General features: G+C 48.2%; 1 protein-coding gene across 1 annotated transcript in view; it reads right to left on the reverse strand.

Moving 5' to 3' along the window:
- Positions 1-2216: 2216 nt before the first annotated feature.
- GPR156 (G protein-coupled receptor 156) overlaps positions 2217-15982 on the reverse strand; it is a 96664-nt gene continuing 82898 nt past the window's right edge. Inside the window, exons 9-10 of the mRNA XM_061193143.1 lie at positions 9561-9719; positions 2217-5278 (exon numbers count right to left, since the gene is read on the reverse strand). Coding sequence (XP_061049126.1) covers positions 3932-5278; positions 9561-9719 — 1506 coding nt within the window. The 3' untranslated portion in view covers positions 2217-3931. The remainder of the gene's footprint in view (positions 5279-9560; positions 9720-15982) is intronic.

Raw genomic sequence — 15982 nt, forward strand, 5'->3', positions numbered from 1 at the left:
CATCCAAAGGTAAGTCAAAGAATGAAAAGGGTTGGGAAGCATTGACCCAGATCTTGTCAAACTCGTAACAGGTTATTTTGCCTCGTGACACTGGCATTTCTTTTCTCTTTGTGACCTTGATAGTGAACTGAACATTCCAAGATGTTCCCTTATTCAAATGCAGTTTGGCTGGGGATGCTAACATCAGAAACAATTCATGGAGAAAGAGATCAGAGTGGGTACCAGAAGTGAGGAAGAGCAAAGTTTGAGGACAAGTAACCTCTCTCCTGCTTTCAGTCCCAAAGCTGCCATCTCTGCATTAGACCTCCCTTAACAAAGCCCAGAGGCTGTCACTGGGAGAAGTGCAGCAGCCAGAGGGAACAGAGACAACTGTTTTGTTTGGGGCTCTGGGAAAAGGGACTCAGGAAGATGATGGTGAGAAAGATGAACAGACTGTCCTCCTGCTAGTACTGCTTGCTACTTAGTTACAAGCCTGTGAGGAAAGCATCTTTAAGAGAACACCTTTAACACAGTAACTTTGTTTCCCTTCCATTAACTCTGTCACTCTACCTCACCTCCCTCTAAGAGACTTAAAGTACTGTCTTTTTCAGAATTCAGTTACTTCTGGGTCCTTCAGTGATGTTGTTTCTTGCTCTTACCTCATCGAAAGGCAGTGAAGCCAGATGGCTCTGCCTCCCTTTTTGCTGCATCACAGGTTCTCTGCCTTCCTTTGTTTGTTTTCCTCTGTTGCATCCACTTACCTACCCAGAAATCCATCCATCAAACATTTACTGGGCTCATACTCTGTGCAAATCTCTCTGACGGCTACTCTTGAGGATACAAAGATGCAGAAGACACACTCAGTGCTTTCAGGAACTTGCAATCTGTGAAGGAGACACATCTAAATATAATAAAATAAATATAGACACAGAAGAGATTTTTGTGGAACGTGCATTGACTTTTCTCTTTACCGTTTTCGAAGTGAAATGGTTCGTTAAAAACATGCCTCCTACGTCTGATGCTCTTTTCTCCTCTCTTGGCCTCCGGGGAGGCCAAGTTGATCCTTTAAGGAAAGAGAGTTTGACCCGGGCCAGAGACAGGGGCAGACTTTGGGATCAGGATGGACACCTCCAACCCTAAGATTTCAATCAGCAAAGCAACATATACTTGGGTAAGAAGCAGGCTGGGCTCCATGCCAGACCTTACGACCAACAGAGGCAGGCATAGCCCCGATGACGACAGCAGAGGCAATGTTTACTTCTCTAGGATTTCTTTGCACCAAGTTTCTGCCCTTTCTTCAAGAGCATAACAGTCAAGAGCGGGCCAGAAGCCATGGCATACTCATCCTTTCAAGAATTTCATCACTGGATTAGCTGGTCTTGAGTAAAAGATCTAGGGAAGAAGCTGGTGAGGAGTGGGTGTGGAGGTAGTACACAGTAAGCAATAGATTTGGAGACAGTATTCTGGGGCAGGAAGTTGTGGTGCTTGGCATACAGTTTTCAAACCAAATGATAAATAAAGAAAATATAGGGTAGATTCTCCATCTTGTCAACAAAGTCTAGCAAGCGTTACAAAGTCATTCTAGGAAAAATGGATGCTAGAAGCTTCTATACAACTAAGTGTGAAGCATGGTCCCCAAAACATCTTTCTTCATTTAACCAGGGGATGTCATTTTTACCTGGGAATGCTCTACCTGAGCCTTGAGGGATGAGTCATTCACAAGATGCACAAAGAGGGGAAAGAAGTTCTAGATGGAAGAGAGATGGAGATGTGCAAGGGCTGGGATGAGGGAACTGAGGGTGTAGGGGCAGAGACAGTGAGAGAAGCCCTGCCAGGTTTAGAGCCTGCGTATTGCACACTACTGAACAGCAGGCTGCTAGCGGTGGCATACTGGGAGGAAAGGAGCTGAAGAGGTGAAGCCCAACCACAGGATCCCCAGTGGGTGGGAAGAACTGAGGGTCTCCAGAGTATCCTCTACCCACTGAGGCAGGTGTTTCTGGGATAGGAAGCTGCACGGGGGAGACCACAGAAGAATCTGTTACAAATGGAAGTGTGGGAGAAGATACACCTGGAACCCAGGGTAAGCCAGCAGCAACTCTCATGGCTGCTGCATTTCCACTCCTTTGGGTGGTTCAGTCTTGTCTGTGTCCCTCCTCCCCAGCCCCAAACTACAATTTCTGAAGAGACTTGCCTTGAGAGCCATTTCTTTTATTAAGGTCTCACTTGGACAGCATACAAACAGCACAGGCAGAAACTACAAGCCCACACGCAGAATAAATTATGATATTTGTATTTAAAAGTAGACAACAGAAGAAGCTGTGTTACCAGGAGGGCCTCCTGGTCCAGTGTCTGGAGATTCACAAGGTGTCGGCAGCCGCCAAGAGTCTGTGATACATCTTCTGTGAGACATTTAAAGCCACGTGCTCCCCTCCAGACTTACCTAATGAGGCCCAAACTCCTGCACACAAGCATAAGTACACACACAGATGCACACACAAGTGGGGGCAGGGAACAGCCTGTAAACAACAAATAGCTCAGCAACAAGTGAAGTGGACCCAGCTGTGTTCTCCGTGTGGCTCTGGCAGCAGATGAGATCCTGGCACTTATCTTTCACCAACTCCCCGGCTGCCTTGGGAGGTGTGAGTGGGCCCCTGAGGCAGTGAGGCAGTGGAGGGCTGCTTCCCGAGGTGAGGAGCCCAGTTTTGTCATCCTGGACTGCAGGGTGAGTGCACTGCAGCTTCCTACACTACCCCTGCTTTGCTGTCTGGCCTGCCACGCTCTGCCCGCCACTCCCAGGAGAACAAGTGAAGAGATGTGCCCCAGGGAAGTCCACCCACTTGGAGTCCTGTGAGCTGTGGCCAAGTCTCACATGGGCCCCTACATGGGCCCCTCTCCAGCAATGTGACACTGGGGAAGCTACCTCAGTTCTCTAAGCCTCATAATCTCCATCTGTAAAAATGGGAACGAGAGTATCTACTTCATGGGGTTATCATAAGGAATTACTGATATTGGATATTTCCAAGTACCATGCTAGACTCAAGGTAAATGTTCAAAACCTGTTTTCTTTCCTACCTTCTCCCCCATTTCTTCCTTTCTATTTTCCCATTTTCTGTTTTTAGGTTTATGTAGCCATCGGTGGTCATGTAGCCCTAGTTGGCATCTTCTTGACCAATAGGGCCTCCCCAACCTCAACAGAGATTGCCAGTGTGTGCTTCCTGCTATTGCAAAACTGCACCACTGGCAAAGTCAATGCGGTGGGCCTCTGGTGCCATCTGAGCCCAGGAGAGAGATCTGGGTCACCTGTGGCCCCATGGACACCTGACTGTCTCAGGGATGATACTGAGGTGCCACAATGGTATAAAGACATGAACACCAAACAGAGGTGTACAGTTGGCTCTGAGCTGAGTCTGCCTGGAAGCTGGGACCTAGGGGTGGTGCTGTTGACAAAGTTGAGCAGAAACAAAGCCACCCCCTGCCGAGCCTGGGCCACCCAAGGACGCAGGAGATGTCTTCCTAGCAGGTCTGCCACCAAAAAGCCAGTTTGATGGACCACAGTTCACAACTCTGGTTCTGCAGAAATTTTCCTTCCATTTCTCCATCTCTCTGTCCACCCAGCCATCCATCTGGTATATATGAAGAGTTCTGTACATTATAGGCTGACCAGGACAGAAGACCCTCTGTGCTCATTTAGCACCTTTTATCCAAGGGTATCCTTTATGGGCACTCGGCTGGAGTCTTTTACAGGAATGCGGTGAGGTAGGAACAAGACAGGCAATACCCCTCTTTGTATAGATCGAGAAGTGCTCCAGGTACCACAGTGCTCAAGTGAGCATAGCTGAAACATGGTAAGGGCTGGTCCAATGCAGGGCACTGGTCTATTCCCCGAAGGCCACAACAGGCCATGGTATGGCTTGTCCCGGACAGAGCTCTATGTCCTGACTTGCTCTGCTGTTCACACCAGTGTGGGTTTCAAGTCATCTTTGAAGTTCACGATAGGCTTCGAGCGGGCCCACAGCTTTTCCCAGGAAGCCAGCCTCCCAGTAGGCTCAGGGTCGCTGTCTGACGAGTCACTGTCACTGGAATCAGAGGAGCTCTGGAAGCAGATTTCACAGCAGGGCCTGTGGCAGCGGCAGAACTCATCCGAGCTGCTGGATTCTGTGTCGAGGTAGCTGCGTGGAGGAGACAGGGAAGGGCAGCCTGGGGGCGCCGGGGACCGCTGCAGCCGCTGCTCAGGCAGGTCTGGCGAGGCTCTGGCTCGGCGTGGGGCAGCGGGGCACAGCGCCCGGCCAGGACCAGAAGGCTGGTGAGAAAGGGCTGCGCGGCTCCCTTCGGCTCTCTGGGGCTCTGTCTGGCACTGTTTGCTGCCCTCCAGGGCATCTGGCTTGCCTTGAGGAGCTGGGAGTAGTAAAGGCTTCCCGGAAGAGGGTCTTGCTACCCTGGAATCCGCAGTTTGGGGGTCCAGGCAGGGGCTGTCCCTGTCCTGCACATTTCGCCCAGTGCGTGCCCCAGAATCAGCCCTGTTTACCCGACGCCCCACAGAGGAGGGCACAGAACCTGGCAAGTGCGAGCGAGCCCGCTGTGCCGCGCCCCTTCTCCTCACCATGTACGGGCTGAAGCCCAGCTCCTTGGAGAGGGGCATCTTCTGGGGGCTGTGGCAGGCACTGCTCTTCCAGGGCTGCTGGGGACAGGACGGGGGAGAGGGGACGGGAGCCTCAGGGCCCAGGCCCAGATCTTGGAGGACTTCCTGAAGCTTCTCCCTGATCACTGAATTCACCCTTGACAGTCGCGCCTGGGGCCCTTCTGAGTTCTCCAGCTGCCCTTGTCTCTGGGGAACAGAGCCTTCTCCACCTGGCATGAGACCCTGCTGGAGGGCCATGGGTACCTGGTCTCTTCTCTCCGCACCCCGGCTTTGCTCAGCCCGTGGCTTCTGGCTGCAGCCCAAATTTAAATGATCAGAAAAGTCTTGAGAGGCAGAAATTTTCTCCTTCTGCCCCGGGGAGGGGCTGGTGTCCTTCAGAGGCCCCTTGAGGCCTTGTACACTTGAGGCGGGTGCTGAGGTGCTCTGGGAGTCCTGGGTGGCCGGGCTGGTATCATTCAGAGAGTCAGAGAGACATTTCAAAGACCCCTGAGCTGCTAGGCTATGGGGAGGGGCTGCAGCCAGGATGTCCTTGCTGTGGGAAGAGGCAGGCGGGACAGCCCCCTCGGGGGGGTCATAGGTGCACTCAGCTGACATCAGCCTCACCAGCTTCTCTTTGGCGTTGTTTACTTGTTCTTGCAGGCTTTCAATCACAGCATTTTTCTGTAAAACAAAAGCAAAACCATCAACAAAAGATGCTGCTGAGGGCTTTCACACTGTCTCCCATGGTGGAGAAAGGGTGGCATCAGAAGACATTGGTTTAACTCCCAGTTTCTCCACGTATTAGCTGGTGATCTTAGGCTCTGAGGAGGTCCCTCCTTGAGGTGAAATGAGATGATGCATACAAAGCATTTAGCACAATAACTGCCACGTGTGCTCAATAACAGTTTACTATGATTTATTGTTGTATGATCTTAGTCTCCCCATACATCCCCAGACTGTGGCACTGTCTGCGAGAAGGGCGGTCAGGGGAGGCACAGTCTAGCTGCCTGCTGGCTGCTGCAGCACCCTCTCAACTTTGCTCAGAACACAGGGGGTCAGGTCACGCTGCAGGACACCAGTCAGAACAGTGTTTGGGATGGCCCAACTCTGGGTATATCATACTTCTGCAAAATACAGATGACCTTGAGGTATCTCTGAAGGGGATGAAGGAATAGGGAAACAAGAATTTTGCCACTTGCTAAACAGCCTAGAAAATGGGAAGAACAAGAAGGATGGAGATTCCTGGGCCAAAGTGACAAGACTGGAGCCAGGGGTCGGGGGGAGTTTAGGGGGGAATGAGAATCTCAGGTTGGTGTTATCACCTCCCTCGGCTGGAACGTGCGGGTGGGAGGCCAAAGCTACCATGTGGCACTATCAGCTGTCGGTATCTCCCAAAGGAGTGCAGGCATCAGAATTACTGGAGAAGCTCAAAAAAAAAAAAAAAGGATTATTGGGCCTAAGTCCCTGATAGCTTGATTCAGTAGAACTAGAAGGGAGCCCAGAAGATAAATGAAGTTGGGCAGTTCTCCTAGTGAGCTGCCTACCTGCAGCACGGCTGTTAGTTGATAAACAGGCTGTGCCGGGGATGCTGGCAGGTGACAGCCGCAGAGATGTGCCTATTCTAACTGCAGGACCGTGGGGCATGAAGTGGGAGGAAGAGTAACAGCAGGGGGTGTGCCCTGAGCATCCTTCGGTGCTACAGCAGCTGATCGTCTGGTTCAGACCTGATGTCCACCTTCTGAAATTTCTGATGTTCAAAGGCAGTGGAGCAGGAAAGAGATCATCGTGGGGAACTGACGGGTCTTGGGGCAGATGACACGGGGTCGAGAGTTTGGAGAAGATAATAAGAAGTGCTTGTCCAAATACCAAAATGCTGCATCTCTGCTGTCATCCTCTTTAGAAGCTGAGGATGAGCATTTGGACGTCCATTTATTATGCCCTAGAAGTAAAAGGATGTTTCCCTTCTTTAGGATTCCTGACACAACTCGCTTATGAATTGAATTTGTGGTTTCTTCTCAAGTAGATATGGAAGAGTTGCCCAGAAGTGAACCTTTGAGGGAACAGTAAATTAAGTAAACTAGTCCAGCAAGAGTCTTCTGGCAGCAACTCCAAGGCAAATCTATTGCTCCCTACTTATAAGCAGGAAGGTGATTTTTCTGATTATTGGTACTCCCAGTTTCATCCTGGTTTAGACTTCTCAGCCTCAGGAGAGAGACCCGGACCAGTGAGCAACTGGTGAATAAGCGGAAGGGTTTGCAGCTGAGCACCTGCCTGATCATTCGCCCTTTCCCTCAGCCACGGAGCGGTAAGGGCTGGGCGTTGTCGCGGAAGTGTAGGTGACTCAAGGACTCGCCAGGAGCGGAGCGGGTGAGTAACAGGAAGACATTCACTCAGGCTCTTCGTGATATCTGGGTGGTGCCAGGTATCTGTTTGAGCATCTCACAGGGGTGACTGCGCTGGCTGCACTGCAGGGACCCCAGCTCTCTTCCTCCTCACCAGCCCTTCCTCGTGAAGCCCACCCGGCACATTCTCATGCTGGCTTCAGGAGGCCCTACCGCCTCACAGAGTTGGGAGGGAGCCATCAGCTGATGACAGCTACGCCAGCAAATGAACTCTGAGTGCTGCCTTTTTGTGCCTTATCCACAAATTCCTTAGAGTATAGGAAAACAGTATAAACCTTGAGCTGGGAAGAATACTCTTCTCTAGCAAACCAAACATCTGAAGCTGGCTGCTGACAGATTTAGAAACATCAGCCTAATCAGTAAATCTCCCTTCTTAAAGAAAAGGAAGTGGGACTCTGTTTTCACCATGGCTGCATACTAATCAGAAGCGTGGTTTGCCACTGTGAGACCAAAATCTGACTGACCATGGCAGCTGCATTGAAACGAGCTTATTAACGATCACTTTTGGCACACCCAGGGAAGCAAAACATCCACAGGCATGTTTCATAAGGTGCAGGCCACAGGGAGAAATGGAATCTCCCCTTCTTTCTGTGTTTCAAGGAAGAAAAGTAATAGGTGCGTTTCCTCTGCTGCAGAGCGTAGAAGGGAGGTTCTTCAAGCTCTGGGAAGGTTCTACCTGCTGGCCTCCACACAGCCTGGGATGTCAGGGACGGATGCTGCCCCAAACAGCCTTTGGGGACCACTGCCATGGGGAAATGGAGGCAAGAATGAGAAGATGGACTGCCCATATGGTGCGAAAGTAGGAGGAGGACACCAGGGCGGCAGAGGGGCTGCAGAGGAGGGAAATGCAGCCGAGAAGCTGGGGTTACGGAGATTCTTGTGTTCATCCACTGGGCAGTGGTGGAGCTGGGGATTCAGATACCAGAAACTCTCTAGGCCTGCCGCAGGGCTCTGGGATGGGCTGCTGGTTCTCAGGCCTGCTCTGGGAAAGGTGTTCCAGGTGTGGGGTGTCGGGGACAGGAGTCCAGCATTTTACTACCTAAGCATCTGCTCCCTATTAGGGCCCTGCCTCTGCAGACTCAAGGCATCTTTTTGGTAGAGTGGATTCAGTCACTGCGTGGGAAACAGGGTAGCATGGCAGGAGTACAAAAAGAACGTCACAAATTACCATAAGGCTAAAGAGTCAGGCCACTTGGCTGTTCCAACATTAGCTGATTGTGAATGAAAACCATCCTGGGTGTTCTCGCCAAGTTTCTGGCCTTCTGTTTAGCTGAAAAAAAAATGTTTCTTTGAAGACTTCAGAGAGTATCAGTGGCAATGCTACTCCCTTGCCAGGTGGGAAGAAATCTGGCTCTGAAAAAAGGTCCTGAATGCTTGATAAATAGTAAAGAAATGGACAAGTATTACTCTGGTGGATAAAAAAAGTCCAGAACCAAGGGAATGGTGCGAGGGACTGAGGGTGCCTGGGGAGCTGAATCCCTTCATTGGTTACGTTTCTTAGGTCCCCATCACACCATCCTTTCGCACAGGGACTATTGGTACCCCGTCACAGGGACTATTGGTACCCCGTGTCAGTCCAATACGAAAAAGCATAATTTCCCATATAGCACCTACTCAGGTATGTTCTCTACTAAAAAAAAATATGGAATATAATTTAGTGTGAAAAAACTGGCTAATTCCTCTGGGCCCCATGCCTCCTCTCTGAGGCAGTGCAGCCTCAAGCTTTCCCATGTGCTTTCTTCAAGCCCACATCACTCTGCCCAGTTCTGGGAGAGGTGCCAAATCTGGCTGAAGAACAGAAGAAAGAGGACTGCGGGCTCCCTTGTCCCTGCCTTGGCGCTACTGTGATATTCAGAGGCTCTATTCATCCTTCCTCCCCATCTTTAGACACCTCTTAATTTTCTGGGTTGGTAGGATGATTGAGGTTTCTAGTTAGCACCTGGAAAAGACAGTAAAGAGCCCCATAGGATCCTGGAAACAAGGGCACTACTCTATGTAAAGAAAGAATGTATCATACAGCAGAAGCTAGCATCCACTACTCCTCAGGGCCTTTACAATGCTGTTCCCCGTACTTGGAATGCTTTTCCCTGTACTCTTTGCTGGCTAATTTGTACTTAACCTTCAGCTCTCAGCTCAGAGGGTCTTTTCCGACCACTCTAAATTAGGTTCCCTTGTCCTCACCACTCTTTCTTCCCACTCTGATTTTTCCCTTCATAATTCTTATCACCATTTATAACTATGTGGCTACTTGATCAGTATCTATTTCCTCCACTACACTGTGAGCTCCATGAAGGTAGGGACTCTGTTTTGTTTGTCAGCACTTAGCACAATGCCTGGCACACATCTGTCCAATGAATGAATGAAGTGGGTGGGTGAGGGTCAGCAATGGGAGGGGCACTGGGGAAACGTTGAGGTTTTGCTTGCTGCTAAGGGAGACCAGAATGGCTAGGAATTGGGGAAATGGGAGGAGGAGAAAGAATGTTAGCAATGAGGCATATGGGGCCCACCAATGCATGACTGGAGTTCTTTATAGAGAATCCAGCAGGCAGGGTCTCGCTTACTTCTGTGAGGAGTCTCTCCATGGAGTTTTTCTCTCCTCTAACGTGGCAACTCTGTTCCTCACCATACTGGGTGTGCAAGCTTTTGCTAGGAGTGCTGAAATATTTGGCCATGCGTCTGATTGTTTGGTTTTCCTCTTCAAATGCCTTCCATTGCTTCAGCTGTTGGATAAAAGAACACATGTTATTTATTTAATTACACACCCAGAAACACATTCTCTCACTCTTTCTCAAAAACACCAAGGAATGACAGTGTCATAGATAAATGCACAAACTATTCTCTCCTCAAAATGTACTTTACTCTGGAAAGTTCAGACAGCAATGACAGAAGGTTTAGAGAATGTAAAGGTTATATCATTTAAAAAATGCCAAAGGAAGATGACAGGTTGATGAAACAGAACAATCGGCTGGACCCATCTACCAACCCACTGCTGGACTGGTCAAAGAAAACCAGAGCTGAGGTGGACTTCTAGAGCCACATTCTCAAGCCAGAGTTTAGGAGCTATAAAAGGGTTAAGCAATCTAAACACTGTATGTTTCAAATGAAGCTGGTTTTAGTTGTATGCAGCAGTTCTTAATTATTCTCATGTGTTGAGCGACGGGGTGCTTACTGCTATTGAAAACCCAGTTCCTTCTAGAGGACTTTTTAAAAAAAATTTAATTTATTTTTTTTATACAGCAGGGTCCTATTAGTTATCTATTTTATACAAATTGGTGTAAACATGTCAATCCCAATCTCCCAATTCATCCCCCCACCACCATCCCCCCCCCAACCCCTGCCTTCCCCGCTTGGTGTCCATACGTTTGTTCCTTCTAGAGGACTTCTAACCCAAGTCAGTGATCAAGGCTCAGAGAAACAGAAAACCACAAATGTCAATAAAAATCAATAAAAATGATAGAACATCAGGCCTGCGATCTGTCTTTTTTCCTTGACAAATGAGGAAAGACTCAGAAGGAGAATGATTTGTCTAGGTCCACATGGCTACTTAGCAGCAGAGTCACAGCTGTAACGAGGGCACTGTGCCACACTGCACGTCCTCAACACAGCTGATGAAGAGAGACTGTCAACGGTGAGGGTCCTAGGGAACGTTTTTCAGGAGATACTGGTTTTGAGAACCAGTCTATGGATGCACGGGCTGGTTTAGTTTAACAGGGATGGGACTGAACAGAGAACATTCAGAAACAGGGGCACGCTCCTGGGCCTGGGGGACACTGTCTCCTCCTGGCGAATGCCAGGGACGTGATGCCAGGGGAGGCCACAGTGCTGGAGGCATCTCCTGTTCCCTTAGGGATTCTCATAATTAAGAGCCCTAGTGATGGACACTGGGCACTCTGGGACCTTAGCGCTAGAAATGATGCTGAGATATCTGTGGCGAACCTCACAGGGATCCTGGGATGTCTGTGCTCGCTCATCAAACATTTACTGAGCTCTGACTATGGAAGGTAACCTAAATTTGGTAAATCTCAGGATGCTAAATCCTGCCATCAATTTCAATACCACATTCTGCCCAAGTCCTCTTGGGTCCTCTGTTAACTCAGCATGAGTCCTTCATGGTACCAGGAGTCTGTGTGACCTGTGCTGGGTCGGGCCAGGAACCTGCCCTGTCAGATGCCCTTCTTGAAGGCCCCCTCCCCAGGGTGCTGTCCTCTCAACACCCTGCTCAGGAGCTACTGGAGCCCAGCACTACGGGGTCACTGTACGGCCATGGGTGGATGGCGCTGACTGCCAGCGCTGCTCTCCTAGCACTGGCCCTAGCAGTGTTGCACTATCTCTGTGCCTCCTCAGGGCCCCCTCATTTCCCTAGCAGCACAGCTTTTCCTTTCTCTCCCCCCAGCACCTCCAGACCAAGCCCTCCCTGCAGAGCTGCTGGAGGAACTGCTCAACATTGGTGTAAGGGCACTTCCAAGGCTTTTGGTCTGTCTCACCCTAAGCTGGCTGGGTGGAGCCAGGGTGGCCCTTGACTAAAGCCCCCTGCCCCTCCAACCCCCTCCCCCTTAATTCCCCATTTGTGAAGGTCCTGGTCCTTAAGACTTGACTCTTCAGGATTTCTGGAATATGGTTAGAAATGACCCTTAGGTCATAATTTCAGGACCTCCCCTCGGCCCTTCCTTCAGAAGGACAGGGAGTCTTGTTTTCTCAGCATCTGGGTATGTGCATGTAGCAGGCAGAAAATGGACCCCCAAAGACGCTTCCCTCCCAATCCAAGAACTTGTAAATATGTTACCTTACATGGCAGAAGGAATTCTGCATATGTTATTAAGTTTAAAACTGTGAGATGGGGAGAGTATTCTGGATCACCCAGGTGGGCCCAATGTAATCACAAGAGTCCCTATAAGAGGGAGGCAGGACGGGAGATGTGACAATGGAAAGAGAGGTCAGAAAGAGAGACTTGAAGATGCTGTGCTGCTGGCCCTGAACATGGAAGAAGGAGCCGTGGATCGAAGAAAATGCAGGAAAATGCACGGAAACAGATTCTGCCCCAAAGCCTCCGGAAGCAACGCAGACCTACTAACAACTTGATTTCAGCCAAATAAGACCCATGTTAGATCTCTGACCTCCAGAACTATAAGACATTAAATGTGTATTGTTTTAAGGCACTCTGTTTGTGGGAATTTGTTACAGCAGCAATAGGAAACCAAACGGTGGGATTAAGTCTCGGGTCTTTAATGGGGTGCACCGGGGCCTTCAGAAGTTCACCCCATGTGCCTCTCTCACCTCCTGCCACTCTCCCCTTGTTTCAGTTTGTGCTTCAAAAAGAGCAAAGACTCGTGGTGTTCCAAACACCTTCTCTTCTCTCTCATACCTCTCTGCCTCTGTCAGAGGGCTTCCCCCGTCAGAAATGCCACCCACTGCCCTTCCCCAGTCTGCGCTGTGAACATTTCTTACTCCTCATTCAAGGTGGGCCCAAGCACCTCATTTTCTGAGACGGTGTCACCGAGTTCCCAGACAGGCTGGGGTACCCCTTCCTTGACATCGTGTAACATCCTCAAACACTTAACACAAGGGTTATAAATCCTTTCACGTGAGCTCCCAACTAGACCTCGGGTGAGGCCGTGTGTTTAACTGCCTGTTCCCAACAGTTTATATTTGCATGGACAGATACACGGACAAATGAAGGACGCTTTCCTTTAAAGAGCTCATCTGTCTGGTAAGGGTGCTGAGACATTTACAGAGGACTATAAGGCAGAGTAGAAAGTCGTGAGTACCTTCCTGGAGGAGCAGATGAAACACTGCGGGTTTAGAGGATAAAATAACGTCCTACCTCAGGACCCACCTGCCTCTCAGAGGTGGAGGGAGGGAAGGGGGTGTGTGGGAGGATGGGTCACATCTAAGTCACAAAAGCAGAGGCTGGCTCACTACTGGTGATGACCTCAGCATCTGGCCTAAACACTTAGGCATTTCCTGAGGGCCTGTGGAGAATGCTACTTAGTCCACTTAGCTCTTCAGTCACATCGTCCATTTCACCCAGCTTTCTGGCACCGCCTACCTGCCCTTGAGGTGTCTGTGCCTTTGCTTTCATAAATCCCTCCCATCACCGTCCAGTCTGAAGGCTCAGTAGCAAGAAAGAAGCCTGCCTCCCTGCTCCCTTCCCTCTCCTTGTGGCTCTCCTCACACACTTCTCCAAATTTGCTTAGCTGTCCTACCAGTCTCTGGTCTCACAGGGAGAATCTTTCTTCAACCAAAGGCCACAGTCAGAGGGGAAAATCAATTCACGGGCACACAAAAAACCTGAAAAACCTCAGTTACTTTTATATTTTGAAAAACAATTTACCTCCTACACCTAAAATACAATTGACTATAAAATATATTTTTTTGTTTCAGATCATGGTCAGTTCAAGAGGAGGAAAAGCATAAGAGAGAAAATAGAAAAGATACAGTATGAGAAAGGAAGCTCAAGACAGCTAGGAAGACTGAGATAGAGAGAAGGAAAGAGAAAGGCCAAAAGAGTCCATCTGACCAGTTCTGGTACCCCAGCCCCAATAATTCCATTTCCACTCCCACTTCAACAAACCAAGTGCCTGTTCTTAGTTCAAACCCGGAAGACAGATTCCAAGATGAACTTCATCTTGCATTTTTATGTCTGTGTATAAGATGGAAGTGCACCTAAATATCACTATGGTCCCAGGTCCTGAGGATTTAAACACGGAGGAAAGTGGAAATCTTGTGTCTGAGGCTTAGGATACAAGAGGGACAGAGGCGAGTGTGGAGAGAGGAAACCTAAGTAGGGCCACATCAGGCAGTTTACTGATTCACTTAATTTTCAGATGGAGGCCTTGTGTTAGATCAGGAAAGCTTTCTTCTAATAGTTCCTTGGTGATTACTTCTGCTCTAAATTATCTTGTTCTCTTTCAGAGACTCCTATTAGCTTTAAATCATATCCCTAGACCTGCTCTCCATATTTTCTAGTCTCTCATTTTTTTCCTGTGTCCTTGTTTTCTGTTTCCTTAAATTAACCCACTAATTTAAAATACTAATAGTATTTTGCCATGTCCAGCTGCCTATTCAATGTTTCTATTGGCGTTTTAAATTTAACACAATCTTTTTCATCCTTATTCAATATTTCATGATCTAAGATTATGTCCTTTTCATGATGGTTTGCTTTAGTCAAAGAGGGGCAATAACCTTTGAATCCTATTGATAAGACTAATCAGATACCTTCTAAAAACCTTCTATTTTACTTCAGAGGAAGGTAGCTTCTCTAAATCTTCAGAAATCTGTGGTCCTTTTATTGTGAACTGCAGAATCTCTTCATAGATCCTTTCCCCCTGAATTCATAGTCTTACGTGGGGAGAGTTATAGTTTCCTGGTACAGTAAATACATTCTCTTGGCTTTTCCCTCATCATCACAAGATGGCTGCCATAACATCAAGCATCAAAAACATTCAAGGTAGGAAGAAAGTAGAAGAGGCGATGCCAGCCACCCCCATAGCTTTTTTTAGGAAAGCAAAAGCTTTCTCAGAAGCCTCCCAGAAAACCTTTGGTGTTCAAAACTGTGTTACATGGGTACACCTAGCTATAAGGGAGGCTGGCAAAGCAAGTGTTTAGCTCTTTCAGACTATATAGTAGAAATGATCAAGGAACAAAGGGTTTGGCAATGGGTGGATGGGTTACCAATCAACAATGTTGGTCCCAGGGCCTAAGGAGTGGGCTTCCCAAAAGTCTCCTCTCCACTCTCTTTCACCCATCTCCCAGGGAGGAACAGCCCTGGCATTTCATAGCCCTTTTCTGCTACATCCCAGACAAATAAGACTCAGCTCTCAAAGGCTTCCTTCAATCCAGTTCTTATAGCATTAAGATTCAGCAAAAATTCCTCTAGTTTTTGGCTCAGAGGCAATGCCCATCCTTGATTTTTAGTGCTGCTGCTACAGGTTTTTTCATATTTGTTCATCCTCTTGAGTATTTTAATGAGAATTTATGAAAGGGAAAAAGAGTAAAGGGCCTCTGCCTGTGTCATACTATCATGCTCCAAAGTGCACTCTTCACTTTTATAAATACACTGCCACCCTCCATCAGGCAACACTTTAATTACCGGTTAGCTCCCTCATGGAGAAGTCATACATGGTCAACTGGTAACTGCACTGGGAATAAGGATAGGGTAGTGAGGGTGTCGTGGGATGAGGGAAGCCTCCGGAGGAAGAAAAAGAGAACTAGAAGGGACACAAAACTAGTGCTTAATGCCAAGCTCATTAACTTGGATGTATGTGGCTCAGTGGTACCCTGGGGCATAACGTGAATAATTTAACATCACTTTCCTTTCAGAGCTTATGGATTCCTCCACCTTTCTCTCTGACTCCCTTTCTTTCTGTTTGCTGTCTGGATATTTCTCCTTCTATCTTCCTCCCTTGTTTGATTTTTTCTTAATCCTCATAATAAGAAATACATTTTATTTTATTTTATTTTTTTAACATCTTTATTGGAGTATAATTGCTTTACATTGTTGTGTTAGTTTCTGCTTTATAACAAAGTGAATCAGCTGTATGTATACATATATCCCCACATCCCCTCCTTCTTGAGTCGCCCTCCCACCCTTCCTATCCCACCCCTCTAGGTGGTCACAAAGCACGGAGCTGATCTCCCTGTGCTATGCAGCTGCTTCCCACTAGCTATCTATTTTACATTTGGTAGTGTATGTATGTCCATGCCACTCTCTCACTTCGTCTCAGCTTACCCTTCCCCCTCCCCGTATCCTCAAGTCCATTCTGTACGTCGGCGTCTTTATTCCTGTCCTGCCCCTAGGTTCTTCAGAACCTTTTTTTTTTTTTTAGATTCTATATATATGTGTTAGCATATGGTATTTGTTTTTCTCTTTCTGACTTACTTCACTCTGTATGACAGACTCTAGGTCCATCCACCTCACTACAAATAACTCAATTTCGTTTCTTCTTATGGCTGAGTACTATCCCATTGTATATATGTGCCACAT

This window comes from Eubalaena glacialis, chromosome 6, assembly GCF_028564815.1.
Source record: "Eubalaena glacialis isolate mEubGla1 chromosome 6, mEubGla1.1.hap2.+ XY, whole genome shotgun sequence".
NCBI lineage: Eukaryota > Metazoa > Chordata > Mammalia > Artiodactyla > Balaenidae > Eubalaena > Eubalaena glacialis.